This window comes from Chelonoidis abingdonii, chromosome 3 (genome assembly GCF_003597395.2).
Source record: "Chelonoidis abingdonii isolate Lonesome George chromosome 3, CheloAbing_2.0, whole genome shotgun sequence".
NCBI lineage: Eukaryota > Metazoa > Chordata > Testudines > Testudinidae > Chelonoidis > Chelonoidis abingdonii.
The window spans coordinates 89,607,045-89,622,140 of NC_133771.1; the positions used below are offsets into that span (position 1 = coordinate 89,607,045).

At 45.0% G+C, this 15,096-nt stretch overlaps 1 protein-coding gene across 1 annotated transcript in view; it reads right to left on the minus strand.

Moving 5' to 3' along the window:
- Window positions 1-15,096, minus strand: part of LAMA4 (laminin subunit alpha 4) — a 162,350-nt gene that overhangs the window by 106,209 nt on the left and 41,045 nt on the right. Inside the window, exon 3 of the mRNA XM_075063889.1 lies at window positions 5,157-5,281. Coding sequence (XP_074919990.1) covers window positions 5,157-5,281 — 125 coding nt within the window. The remainder of the gene's footprint in view (window positions 1-5,156; window positions 5,282-15,096) is intronic.

Sequence of the window (15,096 nt, forward strand, 5' to 3'; positions counted from 1 at the left end):
GGTGGCAGCAGTGCGCAGCGGGGCTAAGGCAGGCTCCCTGCTTTCCCTGGCCCAGCGCCACTTCCAGAAGTGGCCAGCGTGTCCGGCAGTGGCTCCTGGGGGTGGGGTGGGGCAGGTGGCTCCACCGCATGCTGCTCTCCTCTGTGGGTACCACCCATGAAGCTCCCGTTGGTTGTGATTTCCCGCTCCCGGCCAATGGGAGTGGCGGGAGGCGGTCCCTGCAGGCGAGGGCAGAGCATGGAGCCCTCTGCCCCCCTGTCCTCCAGGGGCTGCAGGGATGTGATGCCGGCTGCTTCTGGGAGCAGTGTGGGGACAGGTCAGGCAGGGAGTCTGGCTTAGCCACCATGAGGCTGGCAATCCTGTGGGCCAGACTGAAAGCTCTAATGGGCCAGATCCGGCCCGTGGGCCATAGTTTGCCCTCCCCTGTTCTAGAGGTCTCACCTGAGGTCAGGACCCCTGTGTGTTAGGTGCTATTTATCCAGGGGCGGCTCTAGGGATTTTGCCGCCCCAAGCATGGCAGGCAGGCTGCCTCCGGCGGTTTGCCTGCGGGAGGTCCTCCGAAGCCACGGGACCAGCGGACCCTCCGCAGGCCCGCCTGTGGGAGGTCCACCAAAGCTGCGGGACCAGCGGACCCTCTGCAGGCAAGCTGCCGAGGGCAGCCTGCCTGCTGCCCTTGTTGCGCCGGCAGAGCGTCCCTTGCAGCTTGCCGCCCCAAGGACACGCTTGGCGTGCTGGGGCCTGGAGTCGCCCCTGTATTTATCCAGACCAGGGGTAGGCAACCTATGGCACGGAGGCAAAGGCGGCATGCAAGCTGATTTTCAGTGGCACTCACACTGCCTGAGTCCTGGCCACCAGTCCAGGGCGCTCTGCATTTTAATTTAATTTTAAATGAAGCTTCTTAAACATTTTAAAAGCCTTATTTACTTTACATACAATAATAGTTTAGTTTTATATTATAGACTTACAGAAAGAGACCTTCTAAAAACGTTAAAATGCATTACTGGCTTGTGAAACCTTAAATTAGAGAGAATAAATGAAGATTCGGCACACCACTTCTGAAAGGTTGCTGACCTCAGATCCAGACAGTCCTGGCCCATTATAGGCAATCAGGATTTAAACACCAATATGTTGCAAAATGGGCTATGATATTATTACTTTGTGTTCTGGGCTTCATTCACTCTAGTGGTCTGAAATAGGAGAGGAGTCAAGGTATGGCTGGTAGGGGACTGGTATGGCAAGACAATAAGATTTTCATCACCAACAACAGGCAGCAATTTTAGGTTAGTGTCTTTAAACTAGATGTAATCATTCTTCACTCCCTCAAAAAGGTAATTTAGGTTCAGATATAATCCTTTCTGAAAAGCTAACAGAACAATGAACAAAAAAGCTGCAGCTGAAAGGAAGGTGTGCAGCCAATTAGGAAAAATGTAATATGTTAGTATAAAGAGGAACAAAGGCCAATTAGCCCCTACACAATAAAAAGTAACAGGAGCCAAATGTGAGATATAACATTCCAGGACATACAGAAAGCATTTAAACAGACATTTTGATGTAAGACTGGCAGAGATTCCTTTTCTAACAATATAGTCATTGCTTATTTAGTAAGTATATGGCTTATTTGAGTGGAAATATTGAATCACTAATAATTAGAGCTCAACAGGAATGTTCTGATTAAAGCCTTTTTCATCGGAAAATGTCAATTTGTTGAAACCAAAAAAACATTTCATGGGAACATATTGGTTTCAATGCAAAAAAGTTTCTCGGGTCCAAGATGGAGTTTCAGAGAAAGACTCAAATATCCTGGTGGTAAGGGCCCCCATTCGGGACGTTCAAGTCCCTACTTTGCCTGATGTGGAGAAAGGACTTGAACTCGGGTTTTTCACAGCTCAAGTGAGCTTCCTAACCACTGGACTATTAGTTATTCTTCTGAGGTGGGTCTTTCTCTCTCTCTTTTTTTTTAATTTTTGAAAGGTCTCCATTTCATTCAAAATTGGATTGAAAATAACTGGTGAAACTTCATTTTGTGAAAGAGAATTCTTGTTTAGTGGTCAGGCCTACTAATAACTGTCAAGATCATAGGGTATAAGCACAACAATCCTGAGAGTAAAGTTTCAGAGCAATTTAAGTACTTCTGTAACACTGTAATCATTCACACTAAGAAAAACAACTTTTTAGTTTTGTAGCTTAGGTTTAAAGTAGATTTAGGGGTTATAGTGCACTTAAAAAACTTCAGATTTAATTTGGCATTATTTATTAGTAAGTCCTTATCATATATGATGTGGAAATAATGTTACAGGTAAAAGCAAAAACAGATTATTATAGTACATGGGCTTGCTCCTGCTCCCACTGAAGTCAGAGCTAACACTTCCATTGAGTTCAGTGGAAGAAGGACCACCTCTTACAGCTATTAGTAATCCTGAGGTTCATAAATTTAAGTAGCAAGACCGCACCAAAATGGGAGGATACTTACAGCCCAGGAATGAAATCCTGGCTCCATTGAAGTCAACAGGAGTTTTGTCATTGATTTTAATAGGGACAGAGTTTCACCCAAGGAGCCAAAATGAAAGACACAAGACAGTTACTCACGCAGAAGCATAGGACTTGTCTACACAATGAGTTACTGCTCACCATGTCAAGATGTGAATCTGCTCTAGCTTGCCACGTAGTAACTTGCTATGTGGATCCTGCTACAGTGCAGTGAACATCCTGGAGTAGGGCTTACATTCTGCTGTTTGAAGTGTAATATGCCAAGCTGCATTCTGGGGCTATCACTGCACTTCAGCAATGTCTATGTGGGTGTTATTCCATGATAAGCTGGTGCACTGTAAATTCACTTGCTGTGCAGTAACTCGCCATGTAAACAAGCCCTTAAATGCCAAGATTCATCTCCTTAGCATAAATAATGTTTCTGAACCTCTGTTTCATGTTTCTGTATTTCTGACATAAATATAATTTAAAGCAATGAAAGTAAAGCACCAAATTTATATGGAATGGAGATAAATTTAAGTTTGAAATAAGGGACTCCCGAGTAAAGAGGGACAGCTGGGGGAAATTGGGCCAGATCTTCAGCTAGTATAAATCAGTGTAGCTTCAATGAAGATGATGGACTTACACTGATTTACTTCAGCTGGGGGTCAGTCTTGTATTTCCATGTTTTCCCAGCACAACTTTAATACATCTCAATTTTATGGTGTCACAGACAAAACATATGCATAAGGATAAGGATGCTATCATGTCCTCCAAAAAAAGGAAACCGTGCGTGCAAGCTGAAATGGCTGTTGTGTGGCAAACAGCCATATGAAAAAAATTAAATTTCATTTATTGAACAAAGGAGCTGTCGGACCGTTCTGTTTCTACTTATGTGTTCTTGCTATTGTCTCAGTTACTAAAACATGAATAAATAATACACTTCCCATGTGAACTCATTCACCTGGCTAGCCTTGCATAAATATAGTAAAAAGCAGGTGCTCAGACAATTGTGAAGAAAAATTGGACATCCTTTCTCCTCACTCTCTTGGGCAGTCTCTCTAATCCAATCAAGGATGTAGTTTTTTTAGTCATAGCTATTCTTCATCTTGCAGTCCTCATGTACGTATAGCTCTTCTGAAAGTCAGGAAGTGTTTTGTGGGACTGTGAGCTTGGGCCCAGCTGTGATTTTGAGCCTGTGCCTCTGAGCAGCTGAACAAAATGCAAATTTCTCACTTTGAGGTTGTGCTAAAGAGCAGTCCTATAGCAACTATGAAATAAAGGGAAAGAAATTTAGTGTAGAAAAGGACTAAAACCTTTTGGTTGAAAGTGGAATGGGAAACAAAGAGAAAATAGCTGGCTCACTAAAAAGGTCTTCGACCAAGAGTGAAATATTTAGAGGTACATCATCCTGTCAGTGTAATGGGATATGCATAGATATCCATTGAGATGGAATACAGTGATAAGTAATGGAATGCTGATTTCTTCTGCTATGACTTTGATGTGCTGTTAAAGCTCTCTAATAGAAAGCCACATCTTCTCGTTAATTGGTATCTCTGAAACCACAGGGAATAATGACTGTTGTAAATGTCCTCTTATTGGCCTGGACCTGTATTTTCTGTCAGGCTTCAGAAATTCATATCCAAAAGCAGGCTATGCATTAGTTGAAAGTACAATTATTGTCTGCCTCTTGCACCACTACTGAAGTTGGATGCATTAATTTAAATATCAGATGCTGCGCTTACATTAACCAGGCCAAGCTACCATATGCTTGGGCCTGTGTTATGTTAGGGCAGTGGTGCCCACACTTTTCCTGTCATGCCCCGCCCTCACCACTTACCAGCAATGGGACCTGTCTGTGCCCCCCTCCTGCATTACTGCTCAAGTGGCTCAGCAGAGGAGCTGGAGTTGAAGGCAGAGTTGGGGATGGGGAAGGAGGTGGGGCTAGAGGCGGAGCTGGCCTGGGGGCGGAGAGGGACTGAGAGCAGAGCTGGGCTGTGGGCAGAGCAGGAGGGTGGAATGGAGCTGGGGCTGAGGGTGAGGCTGGGGGGTGGAGTGGAGCTGCATCTGGGGGCGGAGCTGGGCTGGGTGGTTGGCCCATGCCCTGCCATGCATCCCCCCAAATGTTCTTCGGCACGCCCCACAGTTTGGGGACCACTGTGCTAGGGTTTTCCCTGCTCAGTTTCTGCTTTCCAGATGTCATGGAGAATTTTACGTATAAAGAGGTATGGCTTTGGCTTTGACTTTCAGCTTAAAAGTCAGCACACTGCTGACAACCTTTCTTATTTAAAAGAGAAAAAGCCCTAAGTTCAAATATTTTCTCCCATTTCTGTATGCAACAATCAATGGGAGAGACTGAAAAAAATATTCACACCTTTTAAATAAAATTCCAGTTGGTGGGTTTAATGTTGGTGGCCTGTGATATACAGGAGGTCAAACAAGATGATTGAGTGGTCCCTTCTGGCCTTAAACTTTATGACTTTAAATGTTATTTTCCCTTTTTTCACCTTTTCATTTGGTGATATGTGTAAACAAGTGAAAACGTTCTTGGTTTTCTACGCCTGAAGGTGCATCAGTCTTTCTCTGATCCCCAGTCTAATAAGGTTTATTGTGCCTGGCTCTGAAAGATGAATGCAGAACAGAAAGTATAAGGATCAGCACAAATAAAACAAAACAAGTGTTTTACATACTTGGCAACTAATGGCAATGGGCAAGGGCAGGGCTGGCAGAATGTGGGCACTCCTCTGACGATGTCCCCAAAGTAACCATCCAGACATTTTTCACAGTGCTTTCCAGTGGTGTTTCTCTGGCAGTCCTTCAATAAAAAAGAGTGACAAATATTAAAGGAAGATGCTACTTAATTCAGGCCTAGTAGTTGACTTTGGCAAGTACTCTACCAAGCAGAACAAGGACTGGTGCCAGGCCTGAACCCTTTTAAGGTACTGAGGGATTAAATGAAAACTGTTTGTAAGTGGCAGGCTATTACAAATGAAAACATTTGGAACAATTCACTGGTCTGCCTGGGAGTGCTGACAAAGTGGCATACTGGATAAAGCTATCACTATAGCATTCACATGTGCAGGCTCCTGAGCACAAATTCTGCATTATATATCATCAGAGATGTTGCTAGAATTCACAGGTAGTGAATAGGTCTGTCTAAGCTGAAGGCACTAGAAGGAATGCTGAACTTGCCTGGCACCAAAACAAGGTACAATTTGCCCACTGGTGTATATATAATTACCAATTGATCCCAGTACAGATGCCTGCTTGTTGAGAGAGAAAGGGGTTATTCTTTGGACTTGATGACTGAGAGTGAGTATCAGGGAAAATTGCAGGTTATCAGTAATTAATAGGCTGGTGTTTTTGATTTTTTCCCTGAAATGAAATATGCCTGAATGTTAATGGTTATTTACATATTCAGAATGATCCCTACACATTGCCCTTTAAAGGAGACTGCCATATTCTTTCTTTCTAATATGAAAAAAATAGTTCATGAATTTCAAGATTATTTTCGGGTGGCATTTCTATAGAATACAAAATAATGGAGCAAAAACTCACTCATCTTCTCAAGAAATGATTTCATCTCCATTGTGCAATACTTATAGGAAGTAATTTCACCCTGCACAACACATTATACACTATACCTCAGCCAGTGTAAGTTATCATGGATCAACTGAAATCAATACAACTTACAGTAGCTGAGGATTTACCCCAAAATATTTTATGATTATAATACTATGCACTTGTATACTGCTTTTATCAAAAGATCTCAAAGCACTTTACAACAATTTTAATCCAGCCCTGCCACACCCCTGTGAGGCAGGGTCAGTATTATTATATTACTAATTTTACAGATGGGCAAACTGAGGCACAGAAGGGTTATGTGAATTTCCTATGACCACATTTCAAGGTAGTGAATGCCATAGAGACAACAACAGAGTTAATGAATCCAGGCTCTGCGTCTTATGCTTTAACTACAAGATACCATTTCCATTTCAGGGTGGTACCCGGAAGTTATCATGAGAGCATTTTTTTTCCAGAGAAACATGCTCTACAGTTGAGTTATTTTAAAAGGGATACCCTAAAGAAGATGGGTGCAATTCTCCACCGCCTTATACCTAGTGATTTTTGTGATGTGTGTTAAATGCTCCCAGATCCGATTTCTATGTACACCATTGGGAGTGTTTTACATCCACTTTGCACTGATTTCATTCAGATGTAAATGACAATACAAAGCGCAAGGCAGTGAAGAATCAACTCCATGACATATACTGTATGGAAAAAACTACTTTATGTATTGGGTTAGCGTAATAGCTTTGTTCCTCTAGAGAACAATGTTCAAAGTTGGCACGTGTTAAAAGAAATTATCTTGGCTCCTCAGCATATTCTCCAGTAGATATTCAATCACATCACAAAATAACTGTGCAGTTAGTGACTGGCAATCTCTGGAATAACAGGGAAGTTGCAGGTCAGGTTTCAGGTGCATTAGCAGAGCTGCAAGAGGAAGCTTGTGCAGTGCCTGCCAAGCAGTATGTTTGGATTTAGCCTGAGCAATCAACACTGGCTTTTCCCAAGCACCAAATTCAGGGTCGATGAGCTTATTCTATCCCATTCTGAACCCACTCAATGCAGTAGGTTTGAAAGGTCATCTTGAATTCATACCTTACCGCACTCTTTGTCCAGGAGACTGTGAAAAGAGGAATACAAAAAAATAGTACCAGTATGTCAGATTAGACATTCTCAGCCAGGCTTTGTCTCAGATACAGTACAATGAACCTTTACTTGTTGCCAAAAAATGATTATCAGGACACTGATGGGTCATTTTCATTTCCCCACATCCAGATGTCACCAGCCTCCGACAGTTACTGTTTATATATTAGAGAGAGGCCAGCCACTTGTGTGAAAGTTACAAATATACTGTATTTTTGGCTGATCATTTAGTCTTCTTTCCTTTGATCTTCAGGCAGATGCAGGTTCTGATAAGACCAGTCCAGATAATTGTAGATTCTGGGTGGAGATGGTCTGAGTTAGTTGCTGCACATGTTTTAGCCACAGTTAGTGATATGTAGCCCAAGTATTCCAGTGTGCAGCAATTATCATTATTTATTTGTGCAGAGCTATAATTCCATCATGGAGTTTTACAACAGGTAAAACATGGTAAGCAAAAAACAAACAACCCCACCAAAATGAATAACAAACTAACAGAACCCTCCCCCAGCCCCAAATCCTACCACCATCACTTTTCCTGAAGATCTTTATATATATAGATATATATAGATATATACATGACTGGATAGCGTAGTGGTTAAGAGCGCCGCCCTTTGATACGGGAGACCAGACCACCCTTTGATACAAGAGACGGGGTTCAAATCCTGTTAGTACCCAACTTTCCAGTAGGGGTCCTTGGCAAAAGACCCCCTAACGCTTCACCTGCCTACCTCAAATATGAGAGTGACACGAACTAGAAGAGTCATGCCGGCTCGGACATCGTCCGGATTAACAAGGTCCGTGCCAGATGTTAAGGAACCAGGACAATCTGATGATAAGTGGGCTACTGGACAAACCATTCATTGACGAGACAAGAGACCTGGAATTGATGGAATGCTACTACACAGTAGACCTAATGAGAGGGGATATATGAAACGTATGAGGGGACTATGGATGGACAAAAGACCTACATCCACACTTACTGAGAAACAGCTAGTTACCCAACGCTTCAACATAGTAAAGAGGAAGCTGCTTGAGATAGACCAACTCCACATTACATCCCAGACTCAAGAAGACCTGGAGAACAAGTGGATGTGCAGCCCACAACTGAAGCTGAAACTTCACTGCCACCCCCTCCATTGCAGAGCACAGCAGCTGGTATGAGGCATAAGATCATGGAGAAACTCGCTACAGTCAATCCTCGAGACCCATTACCAAGGCTCAGTGGAGAAGTACCATCAGAGATATTAGAAGATGTCAAAAGAGCCCTCATGCACAATCCCTACTACCACCATAAGTCAAACCAATGAACTGGTATATGCTACAGCCTCTGTAATCCTGGAGATGCTTGGCTACACGATCAAGAAGAACAACATATGTACCCACCCTGAAAATGAGGTTGGAGGATAAGATCAAGGTGAGTCAGAGAGAGTTAGTCAGCTGGTGGAACTACAGAAGGATGTAGAGATTAAGGATAAGGCTCGGCTACTGAAAAAATACAAGGGCCTGACTCCATCTGAAGCCCTAGAGACTGCTAAACAAAGCTACAGCACTGGCTACCAGGCTAAGGAGATACACTAGAGAAGCAGAGGCCAAAAAGTAAATGCCCTGTTCTCCAAAGAACATCCAAGGTGTACTCCCAACTGCAATGCAACAACACAATACCAGCAGCAGGAAACTGAACAGTACTGGAAGACATATGGGAGAAAGAGAAGACTCACACACACCAGTGCAAAGTGGCTGCAGGACCTGAGAACAGAGCACAGCAATCTCTCCAGAACAGAAACCAGTCACCATCACAGTAGAAGATATCCAGCAGCAGGTCAAGAACATGAAGAGCTGGACAGCACCTGGACCAGACATGATCCACACCTACACTGGCTAAAGAAACTAACAGCAGTGCTGAACGCCTAGCAGCACAGATGAACCAGCTGCTAGCAGCAGGCTCCCACCCAAACTGGCTAACACAAGGGGAAGGACAGTGCTGATCATGAAAGACCCCTGCAAGGGAACAGAACTGGCCAATAACCTGCCTCCCCCCACAACCTGGAAAGTCCTATCAGGCATCATAGCTGCCAAGCTACAGGACCACATGGGCCAGTACATGAGCACAGCTCAAGAAGGGCATTGGGAACCAACACCAGTTGCTCATAGATAGAGCAGTCGCTCAAGATCTAGACAGACCAATCTGAGCACAGCCTGGATTGACTACAGGAAAGCCTATGACTCAATGCCACACACGTGGATCTTGTGAATGTCTGGCGCTATACAAAGTCAACAGGACACTAAGGACCTTCCTCAAGAACTCAATGGGACTATGGAAGACAACACTGGAAGTCAATTGAAGGCAGCTTACACAAGTGGCCATCAAGTGCGGCATATACCAAGGTGATGCACTGTCCCCGCTGCTGTTCTGCATAGGCTTTTAACCCCCTCAGCCAATAATCACAAGGACTGGATACGGGTACAGGTTCAGGAGTGGAACTACCATCAGCCACCTCCTCTACATGGATGACATCAAGCTGTATGCTAAGAATGAACGAGACATCGACTCGCTAATCACCTGACGCGGATCTACAGTGAGGATATCGGGATGTCATTCGGACTGAGAAGTGTGGCCGGATGGTAGTGAAGAGAGGAAGGTAGTCAAGACTGATGGGTGGAACTACCAGCGGGCACATAGCAGACATACAGACCAGCTACAAGTACCTTGGCGTCCCACAGTCACATGGAAACCACGATGAGGAGGCAAGGAGACAGCAACATCCAAGTATCACCAAAGGATAAGACAGGTCCTGAAGAGAGAGCCAGCTCAGTGGGAATTGTGTCTTCCTCAACCTCGGTCCTCTACCAGAGGCCTGGGAGTTTGAGGGTTCTGCGCAGTATCTTAGCTGTTCCTAGCACTGCACTCTTCTGGACAGAGAGCTCTGATGTTGTTCCTGGGATCTGTTGGAGCCACTCACCAGCTTAGGAGTCACAGCCCCGAGTGCTCCTACCACCACTGGGACCACTTTGGCCTTCACTTTCACATCCTTTCTAGTTCCTCTTTCAGGCCCTGGTACTTCTCCAGCTTCTCATATTCCTTCTTCCTGATGTTGCTGTCACTTGGCACTGCTATATCTATCACCACCCGCTGTCTTCTGCTGTCCTTGTCTATTACCACGATGTCTGGTTGATTGGCCAGTACCTGCCTGTCCGTCTGGATCTGGAAGTCCCACAGAATCTTAGCCCTGCTATTCTCCACAAACCTTCTGTGGAATCTCCCATCTGGTCTTGGGAGGGTCTAGCCCATACGCTGTGCAGATGTTCCTGTACACAATGCCAGCCACTTGGTTGTGCCGTTCAGTGTATGCTGTTCCTGCCTGCATCTTACATCCTGCCACTATGTGTTGGACTGTCTCTGAGGCCTCTCTGCACAGTCTGCACCTTGGGTCCTCTCTAGTGTGGTAGACCCCTGCTTCAATGGATCTGGTGCTCAGTGCCTGTTCCTGTGCTGCTATGATCAGTGCCTCAGTGCTGTCTTTTAGTCCAGCCCTTTCCAGCCACTGGTAGGATTTCCCAATGTCAGCCACCTCAGCTATCTGTCGATGGTACATCCCATGCAGGGTCTTGTCTTGCCATGGCACTTCTTCTGCTTGGTCTTCCTCCCATGTCTGCTGCTGCCTCAGGCATTCTCTCAGCAGCTCATCTTTGGGGCCATCTTACTGATGTACTCCTGGATGTTCCGGGTTTCATCCAGGACAGTGGCTTTGACGCTCACCAAGCCCGCCCGCCTTCTTTCCGGCTGGTATACAGTCTCTGGGTGTTGGACTTGGGGTGGAAACCTCCGTGCATTGTGAGGAGCTTCCGGGTTTTCACATCGGCAGCCTCCATGTCCTCCTTTGGCCAGCTCACTATACCGGCAGGGTATCTGATGACTGGCAGGGCGTATCGTTGATGGCGTGGATCTTTTCTTCCCACTGAGCTGGCTCTTCAGGACCTGTCTTATCCTTTGGTGATACTTGGATGTTGCTGTCTTCCTTGCCTCCTCATCGTGGTTTCCATGTGACTGTGGGACGCCAAGGTACTTGTAGCTGGTCTGTATGTCTGCTATGTGGCCCGCTGGTAGTTCCACCCCATCAGTCTTGACTACCTTCCCTCTCTTCACTACCATCCGGCCACACTTCTCCAGTCCGAATGACATCCCGATATCCTCACTGTAGATCCGCGTCAGGTGGATTAGCGAGTCGATGTCTCGTTCATTCTTAGCATACAGCTTGATGTCATCCATGTAGAGGAGGTGGCTGATGGTAGTTCCACTCCTGAACCTGTACCCGTATCCAGTCCTTGTGATTATCTGGCTGAGGGGGTTTAAGCCTATGCAGAACAGCAGCGGGGACAGTGCATCACCTTGGTATATGCCACACTTGATGGCCACTTGTGCAAGCTGCCTTGAGTTGACTTCCAGTGTTGTCTTCCATAGTCCCATTGAGTTCTTGAGGAAGGTCCTTAGTGTCCTGTTGACTTTGTATAGCGCCAGACATTCACAGATCCACGTGTGCGGCATTGAGTCGTAGGCTTTCCTGTAGTCAATCCAGGCTGTGCTCAGATTGGTCTGTCTAGACCTTGAGTCTTGGGCGACTGCTCTATCTATGAGCAACTGGTGTTTTGAGCCTCTGGTGTTGTTCCCAATGCCCTTCTGAGCTGTGCTCATGTACTGGCCCATGTGGTCCTGTAGCTTGGCAGCTATGATGCCTGATAGGACTTTCCATGTTGTGGGGAGGCAGGTTATTGGCGGTAGTTGGCCGGTTCTGTTCCCTTGCAGGGGTCTTTCATGATCAGCACTGTCCTTCCTTGTGTTAGCCAGTTTGGGTGGGAGCCTGCTGCTAGCAGCTGGTTCATCTGTGCTGCTAGGCGTTCATGCACTGCTGTTAGTTTCTTTAGCCAGTAGGTGTGGATCATGTCTGGTCCAGGTGCTGTCCAGCTCTTCATGTTCTTGACCCGCTGCTGGATGTCTTCTACTGTGATGGTGACTGGTTTCTGTTCTGGGAGATTGCTGTGCTCTGTTCTCAGGTCCTGCAGCCACTTTGCACTGGTGTTATGAGTCTTCTCTTTCTCCCATATGTTCTTCCAGTACTGTTCAGTTTCTGCTGCTGGTGGCTCTGCTGTTATTGTGTTGTTGCACTGCAGTTGGGAGTACACCTTGGATGGTTCTTGGAGAACAGGGCATTTACTTTTTTGGCCTCTGCTTCTCTAGTGTATCTCCTATCTCCTTAGCCTGGTAGCTACTGCTGTGAGCCTTTGTTTAGCAGTCTCTAGGGCTTCAGATGGAGTCAGGCCCTTGTATTTTTTCAGTAGCCGAGCTTATCCTTAATCTCTACACCTTCTGTAGTTTCCACCAGCTGACTAACTTCCTCCGATCCCTTGATCTTATCCTCCAACCTCATTTTCCAGGGTGGGTACATATTGTTGTCTTCTTGATCGTGTAGCCAAGCATCTCCAGGATTACAGAGGCTGTAGCTATAACCAGTTCATTGGTTTGATTATGGTGGTAGTAGGGATTGTCATGAGGGCTCTTTGGATCTTCTAAATACTATCTGATGGTACTTCTCCACTGAGCCTTGGTAATGGGTCTCGAGGATTGACTGTAGCGAGTTTTCCATGATCTTATGCCTCATATCAGCTGCTGTGCTCTGCAATGGAGGGGGTGCAGTGAAGTTTCAGCTTCAGTTGTGGGCCGCACATCCACTTGTTCTTCCAAGTCTGGGATGTAATGTGGAGTTGGTCTATCTCACTTAAGCAGCTTCCTCTTTACTATGTTGAAGCGTTGGGTAACTAGCTGTTTCTCAGTAAGTGTGGATGTAGGTCTTTTGTCCATCCAAGTCCCCTCATACGTTTCATATATCCCCTCTCATTAGGTCTACTGTTGTAGTAGCATTCCATCAATTCCAGGTTCTCTTGTCTCGTCCATGAATGGTTGTTTCCAGTAGCCCACTTATCTCAGATTGTCCTGGTTCCTCAACATCTGGCGCGGACCTTGTTAATCCGGACGAGTCCGAGCCAGCATGACTCTCTAGTTCATGTCACTCTCATATTTGAGGTAGGCAGGTGAAGCTTAGGGGGTCTTTGCCCAAGGACCCCTACTGGAAAGTTGGGTACCACCGGATTTGAACCCCGGTCTCTTTATCAAAGGGGGTCTCCCGTATCAAAGGGTGGCGCTCTTAACCACTACTGCTATCCAGTCGCTGTGTGTGTGTGTGTGTATATATATATATACCACACAACACACACACACACACACACACACACACACACACACACACACACACACACACACACACACACACACACACACACACACACACACACACACCAACAAGTGCAGTGCAGTGTGTTTTGCATTATAGAGTGGAATACTCTCAATAATTTTACAGGCAGGCTTTTCACAAGTGGTGTTTGGAGAGAAGAGTAGGAAAGAGCTTGGTGTACATTAAATGGAAGGTTATTGTAAGCATAAGGGTTGGTGTGGAGGGGGAGGAGAAAAGCTTAGTCATACCAGAAGAAGCAGGAATGGGTATAAGAGGAAATGAGGAAACAGCTGAAATATGGGGTGCAAGTGGAAGATCTTAAGGCTAGTGCAATTTAAAGAAGTAGTGGAATTTGGCAATATTCACTGAAGACTGGAGGAGAGGGATGAGAGAGTGGGAAATCAAAGTCTATTCTCCAATCAAAGAGGAAGAATGGCCTTGTGGTTAAGGCACCAGACTAGGAATCAGGTCTAAATTAAATTCTTGGCTTTGCCACAGACTTCCTGTTTTACTCTCGTCAAGACACTTAACCTCCCTCTGCCTTAATTGTCCATACATCATATGGGTAGCGTGAGGATAAATTAATTGATGTTTTCCAGGTGCTCAGATGCTACAGTGATGAGCACAGAAAGAAAGCAGGAGACGCAGTGTTAATATTCATATCTGCAGTGTTCCTCTTCTACTGCAAGGGAGATTGTTAGCACACTCTCTCCCCTAATAAACCCATCAGTTGAGTGCTTGGGACATCTGAAGTGTGGCTCTACTCTGAAAAGTGACTATGTAAAAATGGCATGACCTTCTTCAACAGATCTGAACCCTTTTGTGTACTCAGGGTCATATTTTTTACTTTTGTGGCAAAAAAGACAGTCTTTGGCTTCTATAGAACTGCAGAATCAATGCAGATCCTGTATGTCTTCTGCAGAATTGTTGACTAAGTTAAATCTGTGAAACCACTGAAGGGAAAAGTGAAACTGGTGATCGTAACTGACTCTCACAGCTCAAACTGCATTTACAGTTAGAAAATACATCTTCTCTCTTTTAAACTGAGCACATCAGACAGAGAAATAACTGTGAGGGCCAATAAACATGTAGCTCCATGATGGCACTTTTATGAAGTCACTTTTCACAGCAGTAATGCACTTTAAGCATAGAGGAGAAGAGCACTCCTGGTGCCAGTGCATAAGCACACACATCTTTGCATGCATACAGAGCTGTATCCCAGCACTGGTTGGGTCACAAATTCTCCAGTAGAGTATTGGTTACAACCTCTTCAATCTCAACTTCTCTTTCAAATGAAATTTTTAAAAAAACATTGAAACGTGTCTATTGATGTTGGTGTTTAATTTGTTTTTTCATACAGAAGGAGCAAACAGATGGCTTTCAGTTTTGATTAAGAAAATAAATGCAAAACCAGAAAGAGAAAAGTAAATTTTCCATGAGACTCTTCTAGACAGTGTGCACTGAACTAAAAGCAAAATTGCTGCCTGTCTCTGCAGACAGAGACTTTAGAGGCTTACAGGTGCAGTTCATGGAATACAAAGGCTGAAAAGTTACACAAGTAAATGCACTGCAATTAAGTTTTTTAAAACACTGGCGGTTTTTTTTAAATACTGTAATTTAAAATTCAAAGCCAAAC